The 20,418-nt window shown below is 40.2% G+C and overlaps 2 protein-coding genes across 3 annotated transcripts in view; both read right to left on the reverse strand.

Moving 5' to 3' along the window:
• Positions 1–469, reverse strand: part of NFXL1 (nuclear transcription factor, X-box binding like 1) — a 68,078-nt gene extending 67,609 nt beyond the window's left edge. The window contains exon 1 of one of the 2 annotated variants that reach the window (XM_044417816.1): positions 121–469. In XM_044417816.1, the coding sequence (XP_044273751.1) occupies positions 121–286 (166 nt within the window). In that variant the 5' untranslated portion in view covers positions 287–469. The remainder of the gene's footprint in view (positions 1–120) is intronic. The other variant, XM_044417819.1, reaches the window with a different exon arrangement.
• Positions 470–1,738: 1,269 nt separating this feature from the next.
• Positions 1,739–10,332, reverse strand: CNGA1 (cyclic nucleotide gated channel subunit alpha 1). The gene is made up of 5 exons (XM_044418273.1): positions 10,220–10,332; positions 9,028–9,129; positions 7,229–7,336; positions 4,914–5,020; positions 1,739–3,141 (listed from the first exon to the last, which is right to left on the reverse strand). Exons 1-5 carry the CDS (start codon positions 10,330–10,332, stop codon positions 1,739–1,741), a joined length of 1,833 nt encoding a protein of 610 aa, XP_044274208.1.
• Between the last annotated feature and the right edge of the window lie 10,086 nt (positions 10,333–20,418).

The following is a 20,418-nucleotide window of genomic DNA, read 5'->3' on the forward strand; positions in this document are numbered from 1 at the left end:
GAAAGAAAGAAAGAAAGAAAGAAAGAAAGAAAGAAAGAAAGAGCTCCTGCCAAGTCCTCCCTTGGGCCCACCGTGGAGCATGAAACTCTGCGGGGAAGCGGCGGGCGGTGGCGTACTCACCACTGGCGCCCAGTACGCTGCTCTTAGACGCGACGACCGGTGAAATGCCTCCTACTCCTCTTGCCCTTCCCCGGCCGCCGGGTCCGTTGCCTGTGGGGACGCCGCCGGCTCCAGTTCTGGCCCTGCCCCTACCGCGGCCGCCTGGGAGCCAAGCCGCCCCTTCCATCCCCCTTCCTTCGCCGTCGCCGTCGCCGCCGCCGAGTCAGTTCCCAGCGTAAAGCTTAAGCGAGCGAGAGCAGGTCGTCGCTCTCATCCAGCGGCTCCGGCCTGAGCAAAGGAACCGCCACGGGAGCAAGCCAGGTGTAGAGACGTCGCGTTTCGCCTTCCTCAGTCGCTCGCGACGTGCCAGCGTCAAAACTACAATTCCCAGCAACCCTCTGCGCGGAGGGGGTGCAGAGCAGAACGCCGGATAAAAGCTCCACAGAACCGGAAAGAGGAGGGGAGGTCGGAAGTGTTGGGGAGGTTCTCTTTTGTCTTTTATCGAGCTTATACCGAATAATGGGTGTACTCGAGTACTTTCACGGTCTGTTGAATGGCAAAGGGGCGAACAAGGGTGGACAGAAAGTCGACCTGTAGATGTTTCAACTTCTCAGGTGTTCAGACTTCAAGACTGACCAACTTGGGAGCTGAAGGCCAAAACCTTCTGAAGATTACCTTCTGCCCATCTCTGGTGTATTTTTAGAAATAATAAATCGAGAGTTGGTGTACCCACACAGTACAATTGTCTTATTTTCATGGTTCAGCTTCTCGAGGACGCAATCCCAAACCACTTTTAACTCAAATGAACAGACACAGGCTGTGGCTGAACTGATCTTTTCTTATTTATCTAAAAACAGCGCGTCAGTGCAAATAGATGATGCTAGTGGCAGTACACTTTCTCTGTACATGAGTAAGTGAAGTTTCCTATTTTAGGGATGCCTAGAGCAGAAGAAACAAGATGCAAAAAACATCGAAGAGGCTTATAATGCTGTAAAAGACTAACAATGTAATAATATGCATGTTGAGAGAGGAAAAGGTGTTACAAATTCCAGTGTGCCTCCAGGAGCCAGAGGCTCTTTAATCCTTCATAGATGTCATTGAGTATTATGCTATTTAGACTAGAATGTCTTTATATCAAATTATCTCTATACCATCATGCTGCAATTCACTGTACATAAGAAATTATACATAATTACTTTACTGCAAACAAAGATGCCCTGTCAATCACAGATTATCTTGACTGGACAGCATGTTAAGCTTTGCAACATCAGGAAACCCAAAATCGCTACTGAAGAGTTCAACAAATACCTCTTTCTAGGTATACTATACATGGAACAATATAGAATATAATTTACATTGCTTTCAAGTGATACTCATGAAGATGCATTCGTCTGATGAAATGTGTAACGGATAAAATTTTAAGATCTTGAAAATATGTCCATTGAACACAACTGCATTTTAATAATACAAAGATGAAAACTGGGTATTATATTTATTTATTTATTTGAAACATTTGTTCTAAATAAATAGTGGAAAGTCTATTTCTGGTGGAAAGTCTTCGGCAATTGTTCTATCTTTCATTGGCTTCTTTATTGCTACAGATCATGCAATGCTCAGAATATCCAAATATGTACATTTTTCATTCTTTATTCTCCCAAACTATTTCTGTTTCTTCTAAATTCGAGAAATCAAAATCCTTAGATAGTAGCATGATGTTCTCGAGTTGTGTGAGCCTTGTTTTCAGTTTCTGCTGTGTAGCACCATATTCAGCCAAAAGTCTGGCAAACCTTGTCTGTAAATTGTCTAGCATTGCTTCTATGTGGTAGACTTTTTCCTCAATATCTTCAGGTTCTCTTACTGCATGTGCAACTTCTAAATCCAATAATCCATCTTTCATAAGGATTTGCCTTCCTTTTTCTTCCAGCAAGGCCTTGGCATCTGGATATTCTGTCAAAGCCTCCATTAGGTCATCTTTATGTAGACAAAACAAATCTGAATAGCCAATGCTCCTAATGTTGGCTGTCCTTCGATTTCCAGCTTTGCTACCTTTTATATTAAGAATGCTAATCTCTCCAAAGTAGCTGCCATTGCTTAGGACAACATACTGAGTCACTCCATCATCAGCTACCACTGCAAGCTTGCCTTCTTTGATAATGTACATTTCTCGCCCAATATCACCTTTCTGGCAGACATAATCTCCAGGGCTGTACACCTGAGGCTGTAGTTTTAAGACTAACTCAACCAATAGTCCAGCTTCACAATCTGCAAAAATCTGCACCTTTTTTAAGGTTTCCAAATGAACATTAATGGCAATTTCTGCTCGTAGTTTATCTGGGAGAAACCTCAAAACTTTTCTTTCATCTACTGCCTTCTTATTTGTCCACAAATAATCAAACCACTTGATAACTCTTGTTTCTAAATTTTTGCTCACATTCCGAAATTGCATGTACTGCTTAATAGCATCAATTTTTGCTTGAAATTCTTCCCTGGCAGCATTCATGTTAGATATCATAGAACCAATATTACCAACAATGGAAGCAAAAATCAATACACCAACTAAGAAGTCAATGACAACAAATAAATACTCAGCATCTCTCACAGGAGGAGGTGTTTCACCAATAGTTGTCAAAGTCAGTGTTGACCAGTAAAGACTGTATACATATTTTCTAGCAAGACGGCCAAATTCAGGATGGGTAACGTTGGGATAGACCCAAGTGTCTGTACCAAAGCCAATGGCTTTGGAGATTGAAAAGTACATGCATGCATTCCAATGGATAATAATTATAATATACATGACAAGGTTAGAGATCCTGAAGATATTTGGGTAGCTTGTTCTTGTTTCTGTTTGCTGGAAGAATTCAAACATTCGTGATATTCTAAGCAATCTGTTTATTCTTATTTCTGGATAGTTCAGCCCTAACTTGAAATAAACTAGATCAGTTGGTATGATGGACAGTACATCTAATTTAAATTGTACAGTTCCCATATATTTTTTCTTAAGTTTACGTTCTTCTTTCACCAACAAACCTTGATCCAGATAGCCTAAAATAAGATATACAAAAACATTTGTGATGTTATCCTGTTTTGTTTATATGACAACATGAAATATAGGCAATACATTAGTGACCACTTGCTAACTACTAGGTAAACCAGGTGCTTGCATCATCTTGCAAGTGGTAAGAATTTTTGCATTTCCCATTCTATGCCTACTCAGGAATCTGGAGAAGCAGAAGAACGGCAAATTAAGATTTGGTAAATTATCTCCTGTATTTACCACAAATGTCTCTGTAATATAGTGAACTCCAATGAACCCAAACCTAGGTTTAAAAAATCTGACTAAGCTCTTCTACCCAGGGTTATTGTTCCATTTGAGCTGAACCAATAAAACAGCTCACATGGAACACCAACACTAGGTTTCTTTTGAACTCTGGGTTCTCACAAATGCAACAGAATGCTGATGTACACTGCCTAATACCTCTTGTAGTGAGAGTCATCCCTTTCTTATTTACTATGATATTTGAACCAGGAGCTCAGGTTTGTTGAGGGAGAGACAAGCCAGGGTTCAACCTAAGGTAGAGCTGCGGTTTGCTATTAGGGCACTCACCAGTTACAAGCTTATGAACACCCTTTGTCCCTTGTCCTCTTGCAATTCTGGAAAAAGAGACTATTAAATTGACTATTAAACCAATCCGGGAAACTCCCTGATTTGAGCACTCCCTTAATAAACCAGGATTACAAGCCAGAGTTTGATTCTGATTTGTTATCCTGGTCGGGCTAAATATGTCACTATCAGGACTGCCTACTTCTGAATGAAACTGCTCAGCTCCAAGGCTGGTGAGCAAAGATTAGGCCTTTCCATTGGTGAAGCTTCATGTACAGAATGTCCTTCTCAAATAAGTCCTCCTGGCATCTTCATTGCTAAATTTTGGGTACTAAGTTAAGATTCTTTCATTTGCCTGTGAATGTTAATACTTCAATGAACACTTGTTTGACTGTTTTCATGTCATGTATTGGTTACTTTTATCTTTTAGTTGTCATCTATGGCAATTTATATTGCTATTTTGTGCCCACTGAACTCGATGGATGTTATTTCTAACTTTAAAAGGAAGCTCTATACATTTACATAAATAAAATGGTGCTCCTATACTGCCTTAATTATGTAGTTAGTATTCTAACTATACTATATAGTATTCTAACCTATATCTATTTGAGAATCTTTCTCAAAGATCTTAACATTAGTGGATTTTAGCATCATCAGAACTTAATGCATTCACATTTTGTACTAATCATCTTCTATTAGTCGCATCCCATATCACCCAAGGTTACTTCTTCCATATAGCATTTATTGGAATACTAATACTCCAGTTCAATATGCAGCTTCAATTTTCTTATTAAATTGTCAAAGATACTTTCAAATTTTATTTATTTATTTATTTATAATATTTTTATGCCGCACCCATCACCGAAGCCTCAGGGTGGCTTACAAAGAAAATAAATAAAGAATAGAATAACATTAAAAATTTGGAGTTTCTCGGCCATAATTTAAAACCACAAATAAAACAACCGATTAACAATTAAAATATTGTTTAAATAAAAAGGTCTTGGCCTGGCACCAAAAAACAAATAACGACGGCACCAGGCGGACCTCTCTGGGAAGCACATTCCATAGATTTTACATATCCCCAGCTAAGGAAAGCTTCATCAAGTTCTATAATATGACTTTGGCCTCAGAATTGTATATCAAAGTACATTTTGAAAAAAACAACATGGTTAGCAAGTTACTGACCAGGTGATTCCACAGAACATACCCTTACCTGTTCTTATACGAACAAACATGTCAGCAACATAGATAATATCTGATATGTAGTCAAAAATAAACCACATTTCTAAATTATTGCTCTGAAGTTCATCAAAACAGGCTCTGAATAAGAAACGAAACAAGCAGAATTTAAAATTAAGCATTCTGATGGTGTAGGAAGGATAAATGGAGCCAAAAATGCAAGGCACTGGGATAATCTCCTATGGAATTTTATTTTCACAAGTGCTATTCATTTAAATGGGACTGAGAGAAGGTGGCACCACACTTTAAAAATGATACAGACAGACTGGAAAGTAATCATAGAAAGCAGTGAAACTTGGTCATAAAAGGTCTAGACCTTGCGTGCTCAGCCCAATTAAGCATTACAAAGGTGAGAGATAGAAAAACTGCATTTTATTCTTGAGAATAAATTTCAATCACAGCAAAATGACAACTGACCCAGAAGGCAGGGGCCAGTCCCCTTTTATACCCTGGATTGGACTGAAATTCCCGCTGCAAGCACTGATTGGCATGTTTGAATTCAGGTAGTTTCTGCACTTACCTGGGAGCCTGGGCTACCTGGAGGTTGTGATGAGGGCTTTTGGCAGAATATTGCTCAGTCTCTGGCCATTTGCAATGCCATGTTAACATTGTGGATGTTTGGGATGTAACTAGCCTGCTCTTGCTTAATGTCAGCCAGCCAGGTATGTCCTACAAAACTAATCCTGTGAGGGAACTAGGTACATTTAGCTTGGAGAAGGCATGAGTGAAGGGGGACTTAATTGCACACTTTGAATACTTGATGAACTATAATTTACAGGGCATATACTTGCTCTCTTCTGCCTCAGAAGGCAGGACTAGATTTAATGGGCCAACTAATTAACAGGATGTCCTCTCCTTTGCAAGAGTTCTTCAACCAGAGGCTGGACAGCCAGCTGTTAAGGATGCTCTAGCTCTGAGTTGCCTCAATGAACAGGGCATTTAACTAGGAACCTACATGCTCCAGATTTATTAATACTTCCCAAGGCAGAATATTTCTTTTTTACAACCAAATTAACCATTTACTTCCACATTACCTATTGTAAAATCTATGCTTGTATTCCACTATAAACCGAGGTTCTGATTGAGCATGTCAATGCTCAAACTACATTCTGAAGGAAAATCTAATGACACAAATTTACTCTGACATAAGCTACGTCTGTGAGGCTGCATGCATCCATGATCTGAGGCTTGAGTGAACCTTCATGTAAGCTCCTCATTAATAGCAAAATGCAGCCAAAAGGTAATCCAGGTTGAACAAATAAATGCCCCTGACCGGAATGAAAGTATGTGTGAGAATTAATCTGAAAAGTATGCATGAGTTGAAAAAACAAGTAAAATATTGAGTGAATGATGGAGCAATTTATAAAAATCCAATAAATTCAATTTTATATTTATTTTTCGATTTATATCCTGCCTTTATCCTACAAAGGGCTCAAGGCCGCTTACATCATTCTCCTCCTCCATCTTAGCCCCACAGCAACAACCCTGTGAGGTAGGTTGGGCTGAGAGTGTGTGACTGGCCCAAAGTCACCCAGTTGGCTCTATGGCTGAGCGGGGACTAGAACCCAGGTCGTCTGAGTCCTAGTCCCATGCTCTTAACCACTACACCACACTGGCTCTTTGCTATCAAACTGACTTGCATAAAGATGATCTCAACCCACATACAGATATCAGTTCTCTGTTGAGGCTAAATCAAATTCAATATAGCAGTATAGCACTCATAAGTTACAGAAGCTTAGTATCTAACTTTACTCCATAATGGTTTAGCAAATCATTATTTAATGTTTTCTAGATGTTAATATATATATATATATATATATATATATATATATATATATATATCTTAGTCATTATCACAACAATCTTGTAAGGCAAGCAAGCCTTATTATGCCCACATTGCAGATTGGAGTGGGGATGGCAGTGCAAATGAGAGATTATGGTTTACGTAGTGAACACACGATAGATGTGACATTTGAGTGGATGACTTCCTAGTTAACAGCTTGGTTTCTCAAGTTAGAATCCTATATACACACATTTTCCTGGCGCTGAGCCTCACTGATCTTTTACTTTTGAGTGCATATACACTGGAATGTGTTATTACATAACTGCTGCGTAGCTAGTTGGTAAAAAGGTGCATAAGGTTTCTGCATGTTGTGGTTTTCCTATTAAATCTAACACTTACAGTGCTGAAAAGTTTTTAACTTCCTTTCATTTCTCCTTCTGTTTAAGGTATCAAATAAAATACCTGTTATGATCAATATGCTGTAATATGCTGTTATTTTATAATACCTAGCAATGATCATGGTCCAGTTGTACATGACAGGCAATGTGATGCAGAACAGCCAGTTGTAATACAAGTTTCCTGAAGGATCAATAACGAATACTTCTTTCTTCTCACTAAACAAGAAAAGTGGATGTTACTCAGGAAGTGGTTCAAATGGCTGACAAATGAAATCCAACAGCACCTGCATTTAACTCTTTCACTGAAACCAGTAGAATGTAAATGTACTTAACTTTGGAAGACTTGAGCTCCATTTTTTTCTTCCCAACAAAAGTTGCTATCCATATATAAGAACATATATAGCTAGTTGGCTAAAACTATAAGTCTTCTTTCTTAACTTGACAAAATGAGCTTACACTAATGTGGCAAGTATAAGAACTTTCAGAGGGATTGTCATACTAATTTGTTGTAGCAAAAAAATCAACATCATTTTAAGAATTTCATACTTTATTTTTCTCTGAAGGCATATTGACCCTTTAGGGAAAAAATTCTCCCATTTGTCTGCATCCCACTCTTAGATTATTAATTCTAGCTTCCACCCCCATGTAGACCTCACAATAAACTGATAGGGCTAGGTCAGCTAGCTTTAAAAAGAAAGGCTTTTGTAGGGGACATGGTGGGTGGCAGGCCAGGATATAAGTCAACTTGAAAATGGCCAGTGGCCAGTGCCAAGTCATCAGTTGGTTTTCTATGCACACAGTGGCCCAGTTTGCAATTGCAGAGTCAAACTGGAAGGGTTCAGGCAACACGAGAAGCCCTGAGGAAATCTCACCATTGTGAGTCTGTTGCATTATCCAGACCCAGTTCATATATGGTAGGATTTACTTTCTGAAACCAGAGAGAATCAATGGTTGGCTCTGAGTTTCCATGCATCACCACAGCTTCTCTAGTAAATTAGAACCAGGATTGCATTTTGCTCTTGTTGCTGTTGAGACATCATAAAGACCCCTGGCAGGAGCAGCAAGAGAAGTAGTGGCATCTGGCCTTTGATCTCTAATGTCCTTAATTCCTTAGCAATAAGACATTGCTTGCTGGGAATAAAGCACAACAATACATGTAGGGAGAAGGGGGGTTGCAGCAAAACTCTTTATTTACATTTAATAAAAATCTGTGTGCATGTACATACATTTGGGAGGATGAAGGGGAAAACCTACATCAAGTCCACAGTGTGCTAGTAAGGAGAAGGTTGCTGTCATCCATTGGCAAGAATAGGGAAATGATTGGGATTTTGCTTATGGTGGTTGTCAGGCTGTGTAATAAGGACAGAGTAGAGAGCTTAGAAACCATGCTGCCCAGATAACCATGTGATTGACCAGTAAGTCTGAGCAAAAATCCATGTGCCACGGAAAAAGCACAGCATTGTTTGCCATGGCATATGAACCCTGCCACAACATTTTTTGGGTGCAAGGGAGAGATTTGGCTGACATATTCTGATCCCTAACATACAGGTATCATGTAGATAAGTAAACAATGTAACGGTTTTTTATGCTAGCACATACTTATCATTTCTTTTGTGCTGATTTTATTAAGTATCTCATAAATTTCTCTAGAAAATAATAAGGATAAGAATAAAATTCTAATAAAAACCTTCAACAGTAAAAATGAATAAACATGCTAGCACAGAACACACAAACACAGAAACTAAAATGGCCTTCGTCATCTGCCAACATCCATGTGTCTATAGAGAGACATTACCGCTGAGACCCAATAATCTGAAAGTTATAAACCACACTACAATGATAATCTATGCCTCTGCCTTGATCATTCTTATAATTGGGGTCTCTATCCCTGAATTAAAAGTACTTACATCTGAACGTTATTTTGTTCCTCGGGGTTATCTTTAGTTCTCTTTGATTTCTCTTTATTTTTCTTGTCCATGGTGTGTTTTTCACTTTCACCATCTTCTTTGCTGAAAAATTGATTGAAACTGTAAGTCCAATTACAGTAACAATGGAACCAACATTTGAGAGACAGAGATTGAACGAGAAGATAAAGTCCTATAATATATTGTAATCCTAATTTTATTCTCTTGCATTACTTAATCTGTCTGATTTTCTGTTTCTTCAGGAGTACAAAAGAAACAACTAGATAATCAACTAAGGAATACCTTTAATTGCTACTGCCACCATGTCTTGTGACAATCAAATGCTTCCCAGCAAGCTACCCAGCGAGCATGATTTCAGCAAGTGGGCAAGGCAGACCTTGCAGATTTGTCCCAGAAAGTATCCAGAAATGCACCCACTTGTCCAGAAAACCAGTGTGTCAGCAAGAGTGTAATATTCTGTGCTCTTCCTGTGGATAGCTGTCCTATCTAATATTCTTACAATGTCCTATAAACTGCCCTGTTACACATAAATACTAGTCTACAGCTCCAGTCAGTAGCATTTATTCAGTTCTTCAGTTCTCCTGTAGATGGCAGTCTTGTCTTAGCATTTCTTGACCCTAGCTTGTGCCCTTTGTGCTTGGTTGTGCATATAGAAATCCCTGTAGAGTGTGCAGAGCTATGCAAAGAACTAAAGCTTCATTTTTTGAAAAGTTAAACTCTTTGCAAGTTCATTCTGGTCCATGAAGATGAATGAGAATTTGCCTTTGATTTCAACAGGATGTGAACTGCATATTTTCAGGGCAAAAGAACAATAACTTGTTTTACTCCCTTTATGAATATATGATTTTAGGCAACATACCAATTAACTTTGAACTAAATATCCAAGTTTGTCACATTCAGTTGGAACTGTCAACAGCAATTATATGAAACAAGAAGTACCATATGAGGAACCCAATTAATCCAGCTTTTTCAGTGGAAGAACAGTTAAACAAGTATGTTTAACTTTGGCAAGAACATGTCCTATATAAGTAAGTAAACAGGTAAGAGCTCCTTTTAAATGACTTGCAGAAACAATATAGCAGAGAATGCAAATTACAGCAAAGTAAGCACAATTCTGTTCCTTCAAATGGATACCACCACCCCAAAAGTAAACTGATTGAGTCTCCCTTCTTACCTGCTGTCACCATCTTCAATTCTTTCTATACTTGCATTTCTGCCCTGAATAGCCAATCTGTGAACATCTGAATGTGAGTGATGGGTTTTGATCACTCCTACTCTTGTGGTCATAACTTGACTGTATTATCTGGGAGAGAGAGAAAAATATATTCAGAATATATCAAAGACTCTGCTTTAATGCCAGGAAGAAATTCACCCATTCTCCCATAAAACGAATGGGTCTTTATGCAGTCCAGCAGATTTTATCTGAGAGTAAATCCTATTGAACTCTTGCTTCTGACTAGACATACATATTTAGGACTGTGCTGACAGTGGAATCATGCTGCACTTCTCTTGAGTTATTTAAAGTGAACTGTGCAAAATAAGAAAAAACTAAAAATAAAAGTACTATGGGTATGGATTAAGCCAAACTTAAGCTTAGCCATTATTTAAGCAGAAAGGGGGGATATTTTAAGCGTGTGTGTACTCCTCTCTGTGTGGTATGTTTATATGTTTGCATATACATGTATATGGCTTTTATAATGTATTTTTAAGTTTTTAATCTTTGTAAACCACCCAGGGAATGTTGGCTGTTGGGCCGTATAGAAATAAATGAAATAATGACATGAAACTTTAAATCCCATTGATTTCAACAGTAAGTTTACCATGCACTTGATTCTCTCCCACTGAAATCAGTTAGATTTATGAAGCGATCCTATGCATATTACACTGAAATAAGACCTACTGTATTCAGTACAGCTAACTCCTAGACTAGTGTACATAGAACTCTAGCATTAAGTAGCAATATCAAATACTTTTACTACCAAACACAGTGGAACTTACTTCCAAGTAAACATGCATAGGAATAGTGTTATTAAATGTGCTTAAATTTAGCTGGACAAATAAGAAATGTGTCACACATGTGTTTCTTCTGCCACTGTTTCTCTAGACAAGAAACTATTATTGTTTCCAGTTTAGCCACAGCATTTGCTTTGCATTTACAACTGCTCATGCCCCCAAACAAAGGGCCTTTTGCACCATATATTTAAAAAAATAAAAATAAATACACATAGTTCTTCATTGTGCTATGTAAAATTTCCCCATCTTGCAGGAAATAGTTAAAAACATGAGTTCAACCAGTATTCAATATTGCCCACTCCTGACATTCCATTTAGCAGTCAAACCTATTAATAGCCCACCACTACATTCATATGTGTCTATGAAACAAAACCAAATGACGTGAACAATAAATACCAACCTCATTCTGTGCATTCCATCTGCAGCAGTAAATCCTGGGTGGTAATGAAGCCTTAGGCTCTTGGGGAAAGCAAACTGTGAGGAAATATACGAAAGTGAACTACAAAGTGAAAAGGATGTCAGTGGTAATAAGATGATATTATACTGCTTGCTTGTGCTTACCTTGTACATTTAATCTGCTGTTAGTTGCAACGAAAGAAATCCTTTAAATCTCCACACTGTTGCAGCCATGGATGTACTGAAAATACGGAAGCAAGCAGGGCACAAATTCCACTATAGAAGCATTCATAGCTTGTGCAAAATAAATATGTAGCAGTTTTATTTTGGGGGCAGGACAAGCATCTCTTTGGGCCTGCGTGATTTTGAGATTTCAAGCTAGAGAAATATAATAATCACCATTATCTATGGCTGCCAGTTAGTTAGTTAGTTAGTTAGTTAGTTAGTTAGTTAGTTAGTTAGTTAGTTATTTTAAACACTTATATCCCATCTATACCAACAGGTCTCAAGATGGCTCACAACAAAGCAGCACAATTAAAATAGCATGTGAAAACATATAATACAATTCCTATCTTTAAAATACCATGAAACCTTAAAATACCAGGTAAATAAAAAGGTTTTGGCCTGGAACCAAAATGAATAATGCATCAGCACCAGGCATGCCTCTCTGAGGAGCAGATTCCAAAGCTGGGGCACTACCACAGAAAAGGCTTTCTTTGGTAGTCCCTCTTCTAACCTCCTTCAAAGAGGGCTCCCAAAGAAGGATCTCAAGGCTTAAGAGTCAGGCAGGTATGTGTGGAAGGAGGCGCTCCTTCAGTTATCCAGGCCCAAACCATTTCGAGCTTTGTACATCAAAGTTAACACCTTAAATTGGGCCTGGACTTCAACTGGTAGCCAGTGCAGATGGTACAGGCCTGGCGTTATATGATGGTGCTTGCCAGTCCCTGTGAAAAGCCTGGCTGCTCTATTTTGTACAACTGGAGAATCAAGACCATCTTCAAGAGTAACCCCACATAGACCGTGTTACAATAGTCCAACCAGAAGGTTATCAGAGCATGGGTCACTGTTGCTAGGCTCTGCTCATCCAGGTAAAAGTGCAGTTAATAGACCAGCCAGAGCTGATGGAACATGCTCTTTACTACAGCAGTCACCTGGAACTCCAGAGATAACTCTGGGTCAAGGAGCACTTCCAAATGGCACACCCCATCCCTTAGGGAGAATGCAACCCCATCCAGAAAATTTTAATTCCAGAAAAGAACTCTACCCTTCTAGCAGCTATATATCTGGCAGAACTTCAACAGGCTCAGATGTTTCCTCCATAACAGTAAGAGAAAAAAAGACACTTGTACTTTTGTATGGCCAGACTTGTTTAAGGGCCCAGAAAGATTGTTGGTAGCCAAGCTATCACTTAACATGACAGTAAATTGGCTTGCTTTTTTCAAACATATACATTTAAAGATAAGCACCCTGTCTTGAAAGATATTAGAATATACCCATCTTAGAACGCACACACTCATGTCAAGATATGATTTGGGCTTGTGGGAGGACACTTTGACTTGACCCTCATGAAATACTAAAAACACTAGGCCAAGTATTCAGACCATCACTATGCAGTAGTAATACCTTAGCCTATGAAATAACATTCTCTTGTGGTCTACTCTCATATTGCTTTAGTAATAAATGAAGCTGCCAAGCAGGTGAATGCAAAGCATTTGTGTATGCATGTGTGTGCCTAGTCAGCTTCTCTGACCCAAGGACTACTTGTTTCCTGTGATTATTTGCAGTGTCAATCTTGGATGGATCTATGCCAGACAACAGCAAAGGATTACTTTTTAATAGGTCATCTTTATTCTCTTCTCAAATCTTGCTTAGTCAGGAATTTTCTAATTCCTCTCAATCTCATTAAGGCTTGGTCTTGTTTGAAAGCCTCCCAATGTTTTGAGGAGGACACAACACCACAATACAACATGTCCCAAACTCTAGCTGGAATTGTCTAAGCTGTGTAAGGAATACATCCTGTTTGGTTTCAAAGTTCAATTGTCCCTGCCCTACACACTCCCACACTTTTGTTTAGCAAATGTGTATAATCTTATTTTCCTTCACGGTAACTTTGCTGTGGAGGGAATTATGGGACATTGGCTGAAACAGTTGTGGGTGAGGGGGAGAAATTGCAGAGGCCCAAAATGTGTGTGGCATCTCAACTCACTGGCATCCATGTCTCCTGATGAGATATTGGGGGCAATGAATGGGCAATTTACCTGAACAAAGAAAATGGAGAATGTATTTAACAAGAAGAAGGAAAGAGGAGCAACTATGATGCACATAAAATGTATGTTAGTGACTGGGGTCACAGAACATGACAACTGATATCTAAGGTCAAAAATGGGTTGTTGTTGAACCATGGGCTGTTGCTGAAATATGGGTTGCAGTAGTGTACAAACTGGGATATAATCTAGGTCTCAGATGATGATATATACACTTGTACTAGAGCTGCTACTAAATAAAGATTACTGTATAAGGACAGACAGTGGTGACAGCTGTCTTCTCCACTATCTTCACTGGATGCTTACTTTTTCTGTAATCTGGAAAGTGTTCAGAGGAGAGCAACAAGGATTAAACAAAGCCGTAGGAGGAGAGATTGGAAGAACTAGGCATGTTTAGGAAGGTTGTGGGGAAATATGATAGCACGAGCCCATATGTGTGATGCACAGAGACCATGAAGGAGGAGGGCAGGATCTCTATTCAGTTACCCCAGAGTATAAGACATGCAATAATAGGCTCAAGTTGCAGGAAGTCAGATTCCGGCTGACCATCAAGAACTTCCTGACAGTCAGAGCAATACAACAATGGAACCAAATTACCCGGGGAGGTTGTGGGTTCTTCCACACTAGAGGCATTCAAGATGCAACCGGACAGCCATCCAAGAGGGACGGTGTAACTTGGAATCCTGCACTGAAAAGGGGGTTGGACCTGATGATCCTCTGCCCCCTTCCAACTCTACTATTCTATGATTCTACCAACTGAAATGATTATAAAGGGAGTTCTATCTTTTAATGGATGATAGGTCTTTCATTGGTTTTGGCTACTAATGTAGACTTCATGTCCATATGCGATACGCCATTTAATTGCAGTTGCTGGGAGATCACAGCAAGAAACAGCTATTTTCTTGCTGCTGAGTTTCCTAGAATGATTGGTCACTGTGCAATGCTGGATGCTGGAGTAGACAGATGGTTGATCTGACCCTGCTGGATTTATCTTTCTCTCTCTTTCTGCCAGCATATGGAACAATAAACTGGTAATACAAACAAAGGTGCCTGTGGTTTTAAGCAGATTAGATTAATAGACAGAGCAATCAACTTCTATGGGTGAAGGAAAACAATCTTCCTTGGTACAGTTACATTTAGCAACCATTTCATTGTATTAGTTTATCAACACAGCAGCTTTAGTATATTAGTACAAGAATATTTATATACTACATCTCTGGCTCATATCAAGCTTTGGGCTATGATCCCTAATAAATACAGTAAATGCAATCCCCCAAGCAAATGTGGTCACTCCCAACTACCGGTTCACAAGTAACAATAGCAGAATATGGGTTGCCATTAATTCATGTACTGCCATTGAATCATAGGTTGCCATTATATGCAAACCTTGCACTATGGTTTCACTATGGGTTATTGTGAATAATGCAGACCTGACAACCCACCAGCAAACCATTGATTCTTTTCCTGGGTTGTTTTTGGTTTACAACCCAGAGTTAATCAATGGTGCAACACTGGCTTACACATAAGCACAACCCAGAATACGTGAATTGTGAGTTGTCAGGCCCATCATGATAACTCTCCTTCCATCTGCAATTTGCTGCCCTCTCAGTTCTCCACACGGTATCCCAGAAGGCACTGCAAGGAGGAATGAGGCTCTTTGGTTTGAGAGCCACAATTGTAAGCCGAGTTTGGCTCACCATGGCTGTCAAGCAGTCTCTGCTGCTCAAGCAGGCCTCATGCCATGTGGTGTAGCAGAGATTAAAAAGCTACTCCGGCACTTTTCCCTCCTGCTCCAGAGGGGATCCAGAGGGGACCTCTGGAACAGAGTCTGGGAGAATCCACACCCAGGCAAAAGGGAGGGGAGTCAGCTGGGCAATGGTGCAAAAAAGGAGCTGGACTCCTGTCTGCAACTGCTTTGAAAGAAGCTCCTCCCATGCATGAGCAGCAGGACAATAAGCAGCGGGGGCAGCAATGGCAGTGTCTCGCTGGAGGCTGAATGCCACAGGGATACCCCCATATCACCCCACTTTTCATTCTGGCTTGCCAAAGAGGTGTCCCCAGCCTGTTCCCGAAGATGCTTAAGGATGCCTCTTTGACAAGCCAGAGTGAGAAAGGGGGGACCACATCACTGCCACTCAGCTATGCAAATGAACCAGTGACAGGACAAGAGGCAGCTGGGTAGCAGCAATAATGGTGAGGCAGCACCAGTTCCCCTTTCTTGCTCTGACTTGCCAGATGTGTTCCCAAACTGGCGTCCATGTTGAGGATGCCCCTCTGTGGGAAGCCGGAGCAAGACGGAGTGGCATAAGGGGATCCATGGTGGCACGCAGCTCCCAGCTAGCCACTGCCACCACCCACCTGTTTCTCATTCTGCTGTCCATGCTAGAAGAGTGGCATGGGGGAATCAGGGGCAGCACACAGTCCCCAATCAGACACCACCGACCCAATGGATTCTCACAGCTCCCACCTGTGTAGGAGCATTGGCAGGGGAATCACTGATTCTCCCAATGCCAACCAGCTGATCACCTAATCCTGCCCAGGGGAGAAGGCGGAAGGAGTGGAGATACCTCTGACAGTTGCACCAAATGGCAGCTGTCAGTGACGGTCACTGCTTAGCCGTTGCCACTCTTGCCAAGTGACTCTACAGTTCTGGCCTCAGAGCTATGACAGGCTGTGTTTTCTGGTTCATATGACACAACAAGTAATTGTGGTACCAAAACCAAAGGACAGACCTTTGTTTCTGTTTAGGATTTCTCAAAACCAAATGTATCCCACTGAAATATCATGGTTGAGTTTGGACAAAAAAAGGTAAAAAGCCACAATTGCGTGTGTGTTTTGTGAACCTGCCCACTGCCTCTGCAAATGAGCAAACAAGCCATGGTTTATTTTTTTCAGTTTATGGTTTGTTTCCCTTGCCAACTCTTTTCCTTTATCCCATATGCTTTTACAGTGCTGCAGTTCTGATGTGTAAGCTGAGATTTTATTTTGACTGTTGTAGACAGCTGCCTCTATAGTCTGGCAAAACAACCCACATTTCACAACCCAACAACAAACAATGGGTTCTCTTTGTCAGTTTAACAACTCATAGTTGATCCATAGTCCTGGGTTCACATATAACCACAATCCATGATTCAACAACATGTACTATGGGTTATAATTATATACAAACCTGAGTACATTTTGAAAGGTTTATACTGAAAAGCGTGCAAAGCATTCACCTGATCTATGCAGCCTCTACTGCATGTCACACCTGCTGTGTGACATACCTGGAGTCTTGCTCACTTTAGCATATGCATAAAGGACTGTGGAGGATTGATGAAAGAGGACTTAGTTGCTATGGCTTCCATTTAAACAACAGTGTATAAAGAATATTTGAACAGAAACCTTTGTACAGCAAGTTACCTTATGGTCTATGGAACAAATGAGCCATGGAATCATACAAGTTGGCATATGTATGTCTTGTAAAAGAACACAGGAGAAAGCAAATATATTTAGATTGCTAGGAAAATATTACCATTTAAGAAAATGGTAGACTTTTAATAAATCAAGTCTGTATCAAATTATTTTAATTTCATAATTAATCATAAACAGGAAAAACAAGATTTGAGTTTCTGTCAGATTAACTGAGTTGACAAATAAAACTTATGACAGCTGTAAGAAGATAGCAAATTAAATTAACTGTTCAGACTCATAAGAAGTTCCCTAAGTTCCCACAGCAGAAAATTCGTTATGGACAGTAAATACTAAACAGGTAGATTTCACACACACCTATGCATCATCCTAGTGAGTTAACTCTTTAAGCACTGAAAATACAAACAGCACCATCCACACATAAGAATAGCTTATCAAAAAGTTTTACAAAAATACAAATAAAACTGGCAACAATCATACAGTGGAAGAAACCTAATCTAGTCCATGAGAATTGAGCATGTTCAGGAACCACTGACTACTACCTGACTGTTGAAGAGGTATATGTACAAAACCTCTGTGTGTGTGTGTGTGTGCGCGCGCATGTGCGTGCACAGTGCTTCACACTGCAATATTCTGTTGCAGGTCCCACAATTAAGTCTATCAGCAAATCTAGCTGGTTGAGTGTCAGTGAGTTTGAGAACGAAACTGCAAAATAAGGTAAGAGTGCTGCTGATAAGGGCTAGCTATGTACACAGCAGTACTTAACGTTGCAAATTACCAAGAAGTGCTTTTAAAATTAAATCCCTGTCTGATGGGAACATGTGGATGTACAGGATGTTCATGGTAGTAGGGCCTTCCAAAAGAAAGATATGGAGGTGACAAAGGGTCTAGACCAGGAGTGCCCACCCATGGCCCACAGCCCACATGCAGCCCAGGATGGCTATGAGTGCAGCCCAACACAAAATCATAAACTTACTAAAACATGTTTTTTTTTTTTTTTTTTGCGATGATAATGTTGTGTTGCAATGTCATGTAAAATAAATGTACGTATGCTATTTGTACGCATCATGGCTTCAGTTTTACGGCAGTGTGTGACCCAGTGTTACCTTCCAAGCGCAGTTGAACTGACACCATCAGACGTTACATGTGCTCATGTTGATTTGGCAAGTGAAACGCAGCTACTATCAATAATATTTCAATCTACCATTGCAAACAATTTTATACATTTTGACATGTTGGCTAAACACAGTCCTGTGAACAGCGAAAAATACGCAGCCTTGCTTTTCAATTTGATACAAGAATTTAAAAAACAGATTTGAAGATTTCCTGGAAAATAATCACTATTTTGAAATATTTGCAACTCCATTTTCAGTCAACATAAATATGTTACCTGCCAATTTTCAAATGGAATGCATAGAGCTGCAATCTGACATTCTACTTAAAAAATGATCATGGAGTTTGTCCTATCTTCTCAGAGATATATATCCTTTGCTTCACAATCACACCTTATTCATGTCTTCAATTTTTGGCAGCACCTACATTTGTGAGCAACTGTTTTCAAGAATGAAGCACACTAAGAGTAAAATTAGAACTAAAATATCTGATGAGCACCTTGATAACTCACTGAGAATTGCAGCCTTCCATTGAACCAGATATTAACGTATTAGTTTCTTAAATACAGTGTCAAATATCTCACTAGTTTTATGTTGCTTTCTTTTACTTTTATTATAAAAATATAAAAAATCAAATAAGTTTTACTACTTAGATATGTTCTTTTTCTATATTAGCGATCACAAACTTGGGACCTGGTTGATGATTTTAAAAGTTTCCAAATGGAGTACTGCATAATTAGGATTATTATGTGAGGACTTTTTTGCTTATCTGTGGTGGCAGATATCGCGAAAACTTATGCACTTTTTTTTTTTTTTTTTTTGCTCATCAGCTTTCATTAGTGTGTGTTTAATTTGTAGCCTGAGACAATTTGGCCCAGAGAAGCCAAAAGGTTGGGCACCCCTGGTCTAGACAGTCTCTGAAGGCCTGTGCATGTTCTTTTCCATTTATGAAACTGGGCACTACCACTAAATACACCGCTGCAAATGAAAGTATTGGCCTGTAGCCACCTGCCACCTTCATTTCCTAAGCATAACTTTGAGCTCCACAAGTGATCCAGAATCATTTGCAGAAAGAAAAGCTGGGAGCAGCTTATGGCGTTCACTTTGTTTTGAAGTGATCCCACCTGCAACTAAGAAATTTTCCTTTAAATGAATCAAAAATAGCTCAGATGGGGCACCTCAGAAGGCTTCAAGAAAAGCATCTGAGAGTGCAATGGTACTTATGGGTCTTGTGTTGCCTACCTAAGGCTAAAGAATCTAGGAGCCAGGTGCCTTGTGCAAGGCCATCCAGTCAGGTTTATGGCTGAGAGCAGTTTGATAAATGCAGTGTTTTTTGCGCTGTTGCTCCAGAGTAGCACTCCAGTTGCACTCCCTGCTGCTGCCACACACTGTGCTAATGCACAAGCACACCCACCCATGCAATACCTCTATCCTTCCCTTCCTGCACATGGCTGCACTCTCCCCGCTGTGTGCAGGACTTCCAAGGGCTGCTCTCCCTCTGCAGCCAGGTGCACGGATGGCATCAATGCACGCACCTATGCCAGGAACAGAGGGGGCTAATGCATTATACAATATACATGCAACTGTTGAGAGATGTTCAGAAGTTCCATGTCACCAGTATGTTGATGACGCCCGACTCTATTTCTCCTTTCCATCTCATTCCAAGGAAGCTGTTTTGATACTAAATCAGTGTCTGTCAGCGGTAAGAAACTGGGTGAGGGCAAAGAAACTGAAGACAAGGCAGAGGCCCTCCTGGTCAGTTGGAAGGAAGATTAAGGAATAGGGATTCAGCCTGGGTTGGACTGGGTCATGTGCCTGATGAAGACAGAGGTCTGTAACTTGGGTGGATTCAACCCTGAGCCTGGATGATCCTGGAGACAGCTGATTTGGCCCTCACACACGTGCCGTAGTTACATCCTTCTTAGATTACTGTAATGAGCTCTGCAAGGGACTGCCTCCGAAGAGCGTTCAGAAACTCCAGATGCTTCAGACTGTTGACTGGGGCCAGCTACTGGGAGCATGCAGCATTCCTGGCCTCCAGTCTGTTTCTGGGCACAGTTCAAAGTGACCTTTAAAGCACTATACTGCTTGGGCCCAAGATATTTGAAAGACCCTCGTCTCCCATGACTCTGTCCATACCCTAAGCTCTTCAGGGAGGTCCATCTTTTGGCCCATGC

Source organism: Varanus komodoensis, unplaced genomic scaffold (assembly GCF_004798865.1).
Source record: "Varanus komodoensis strain SLA01 unplaced genomic scaffold, ASM479886v1 scaffold9, whole genome shotgun sequence".
Taxonomy (NCBI): Eukaryota; Metazoa; Chordata; class Lepidosauria; order Squamata; family Varanidae; genus Varanus; species Varanus komodoensis.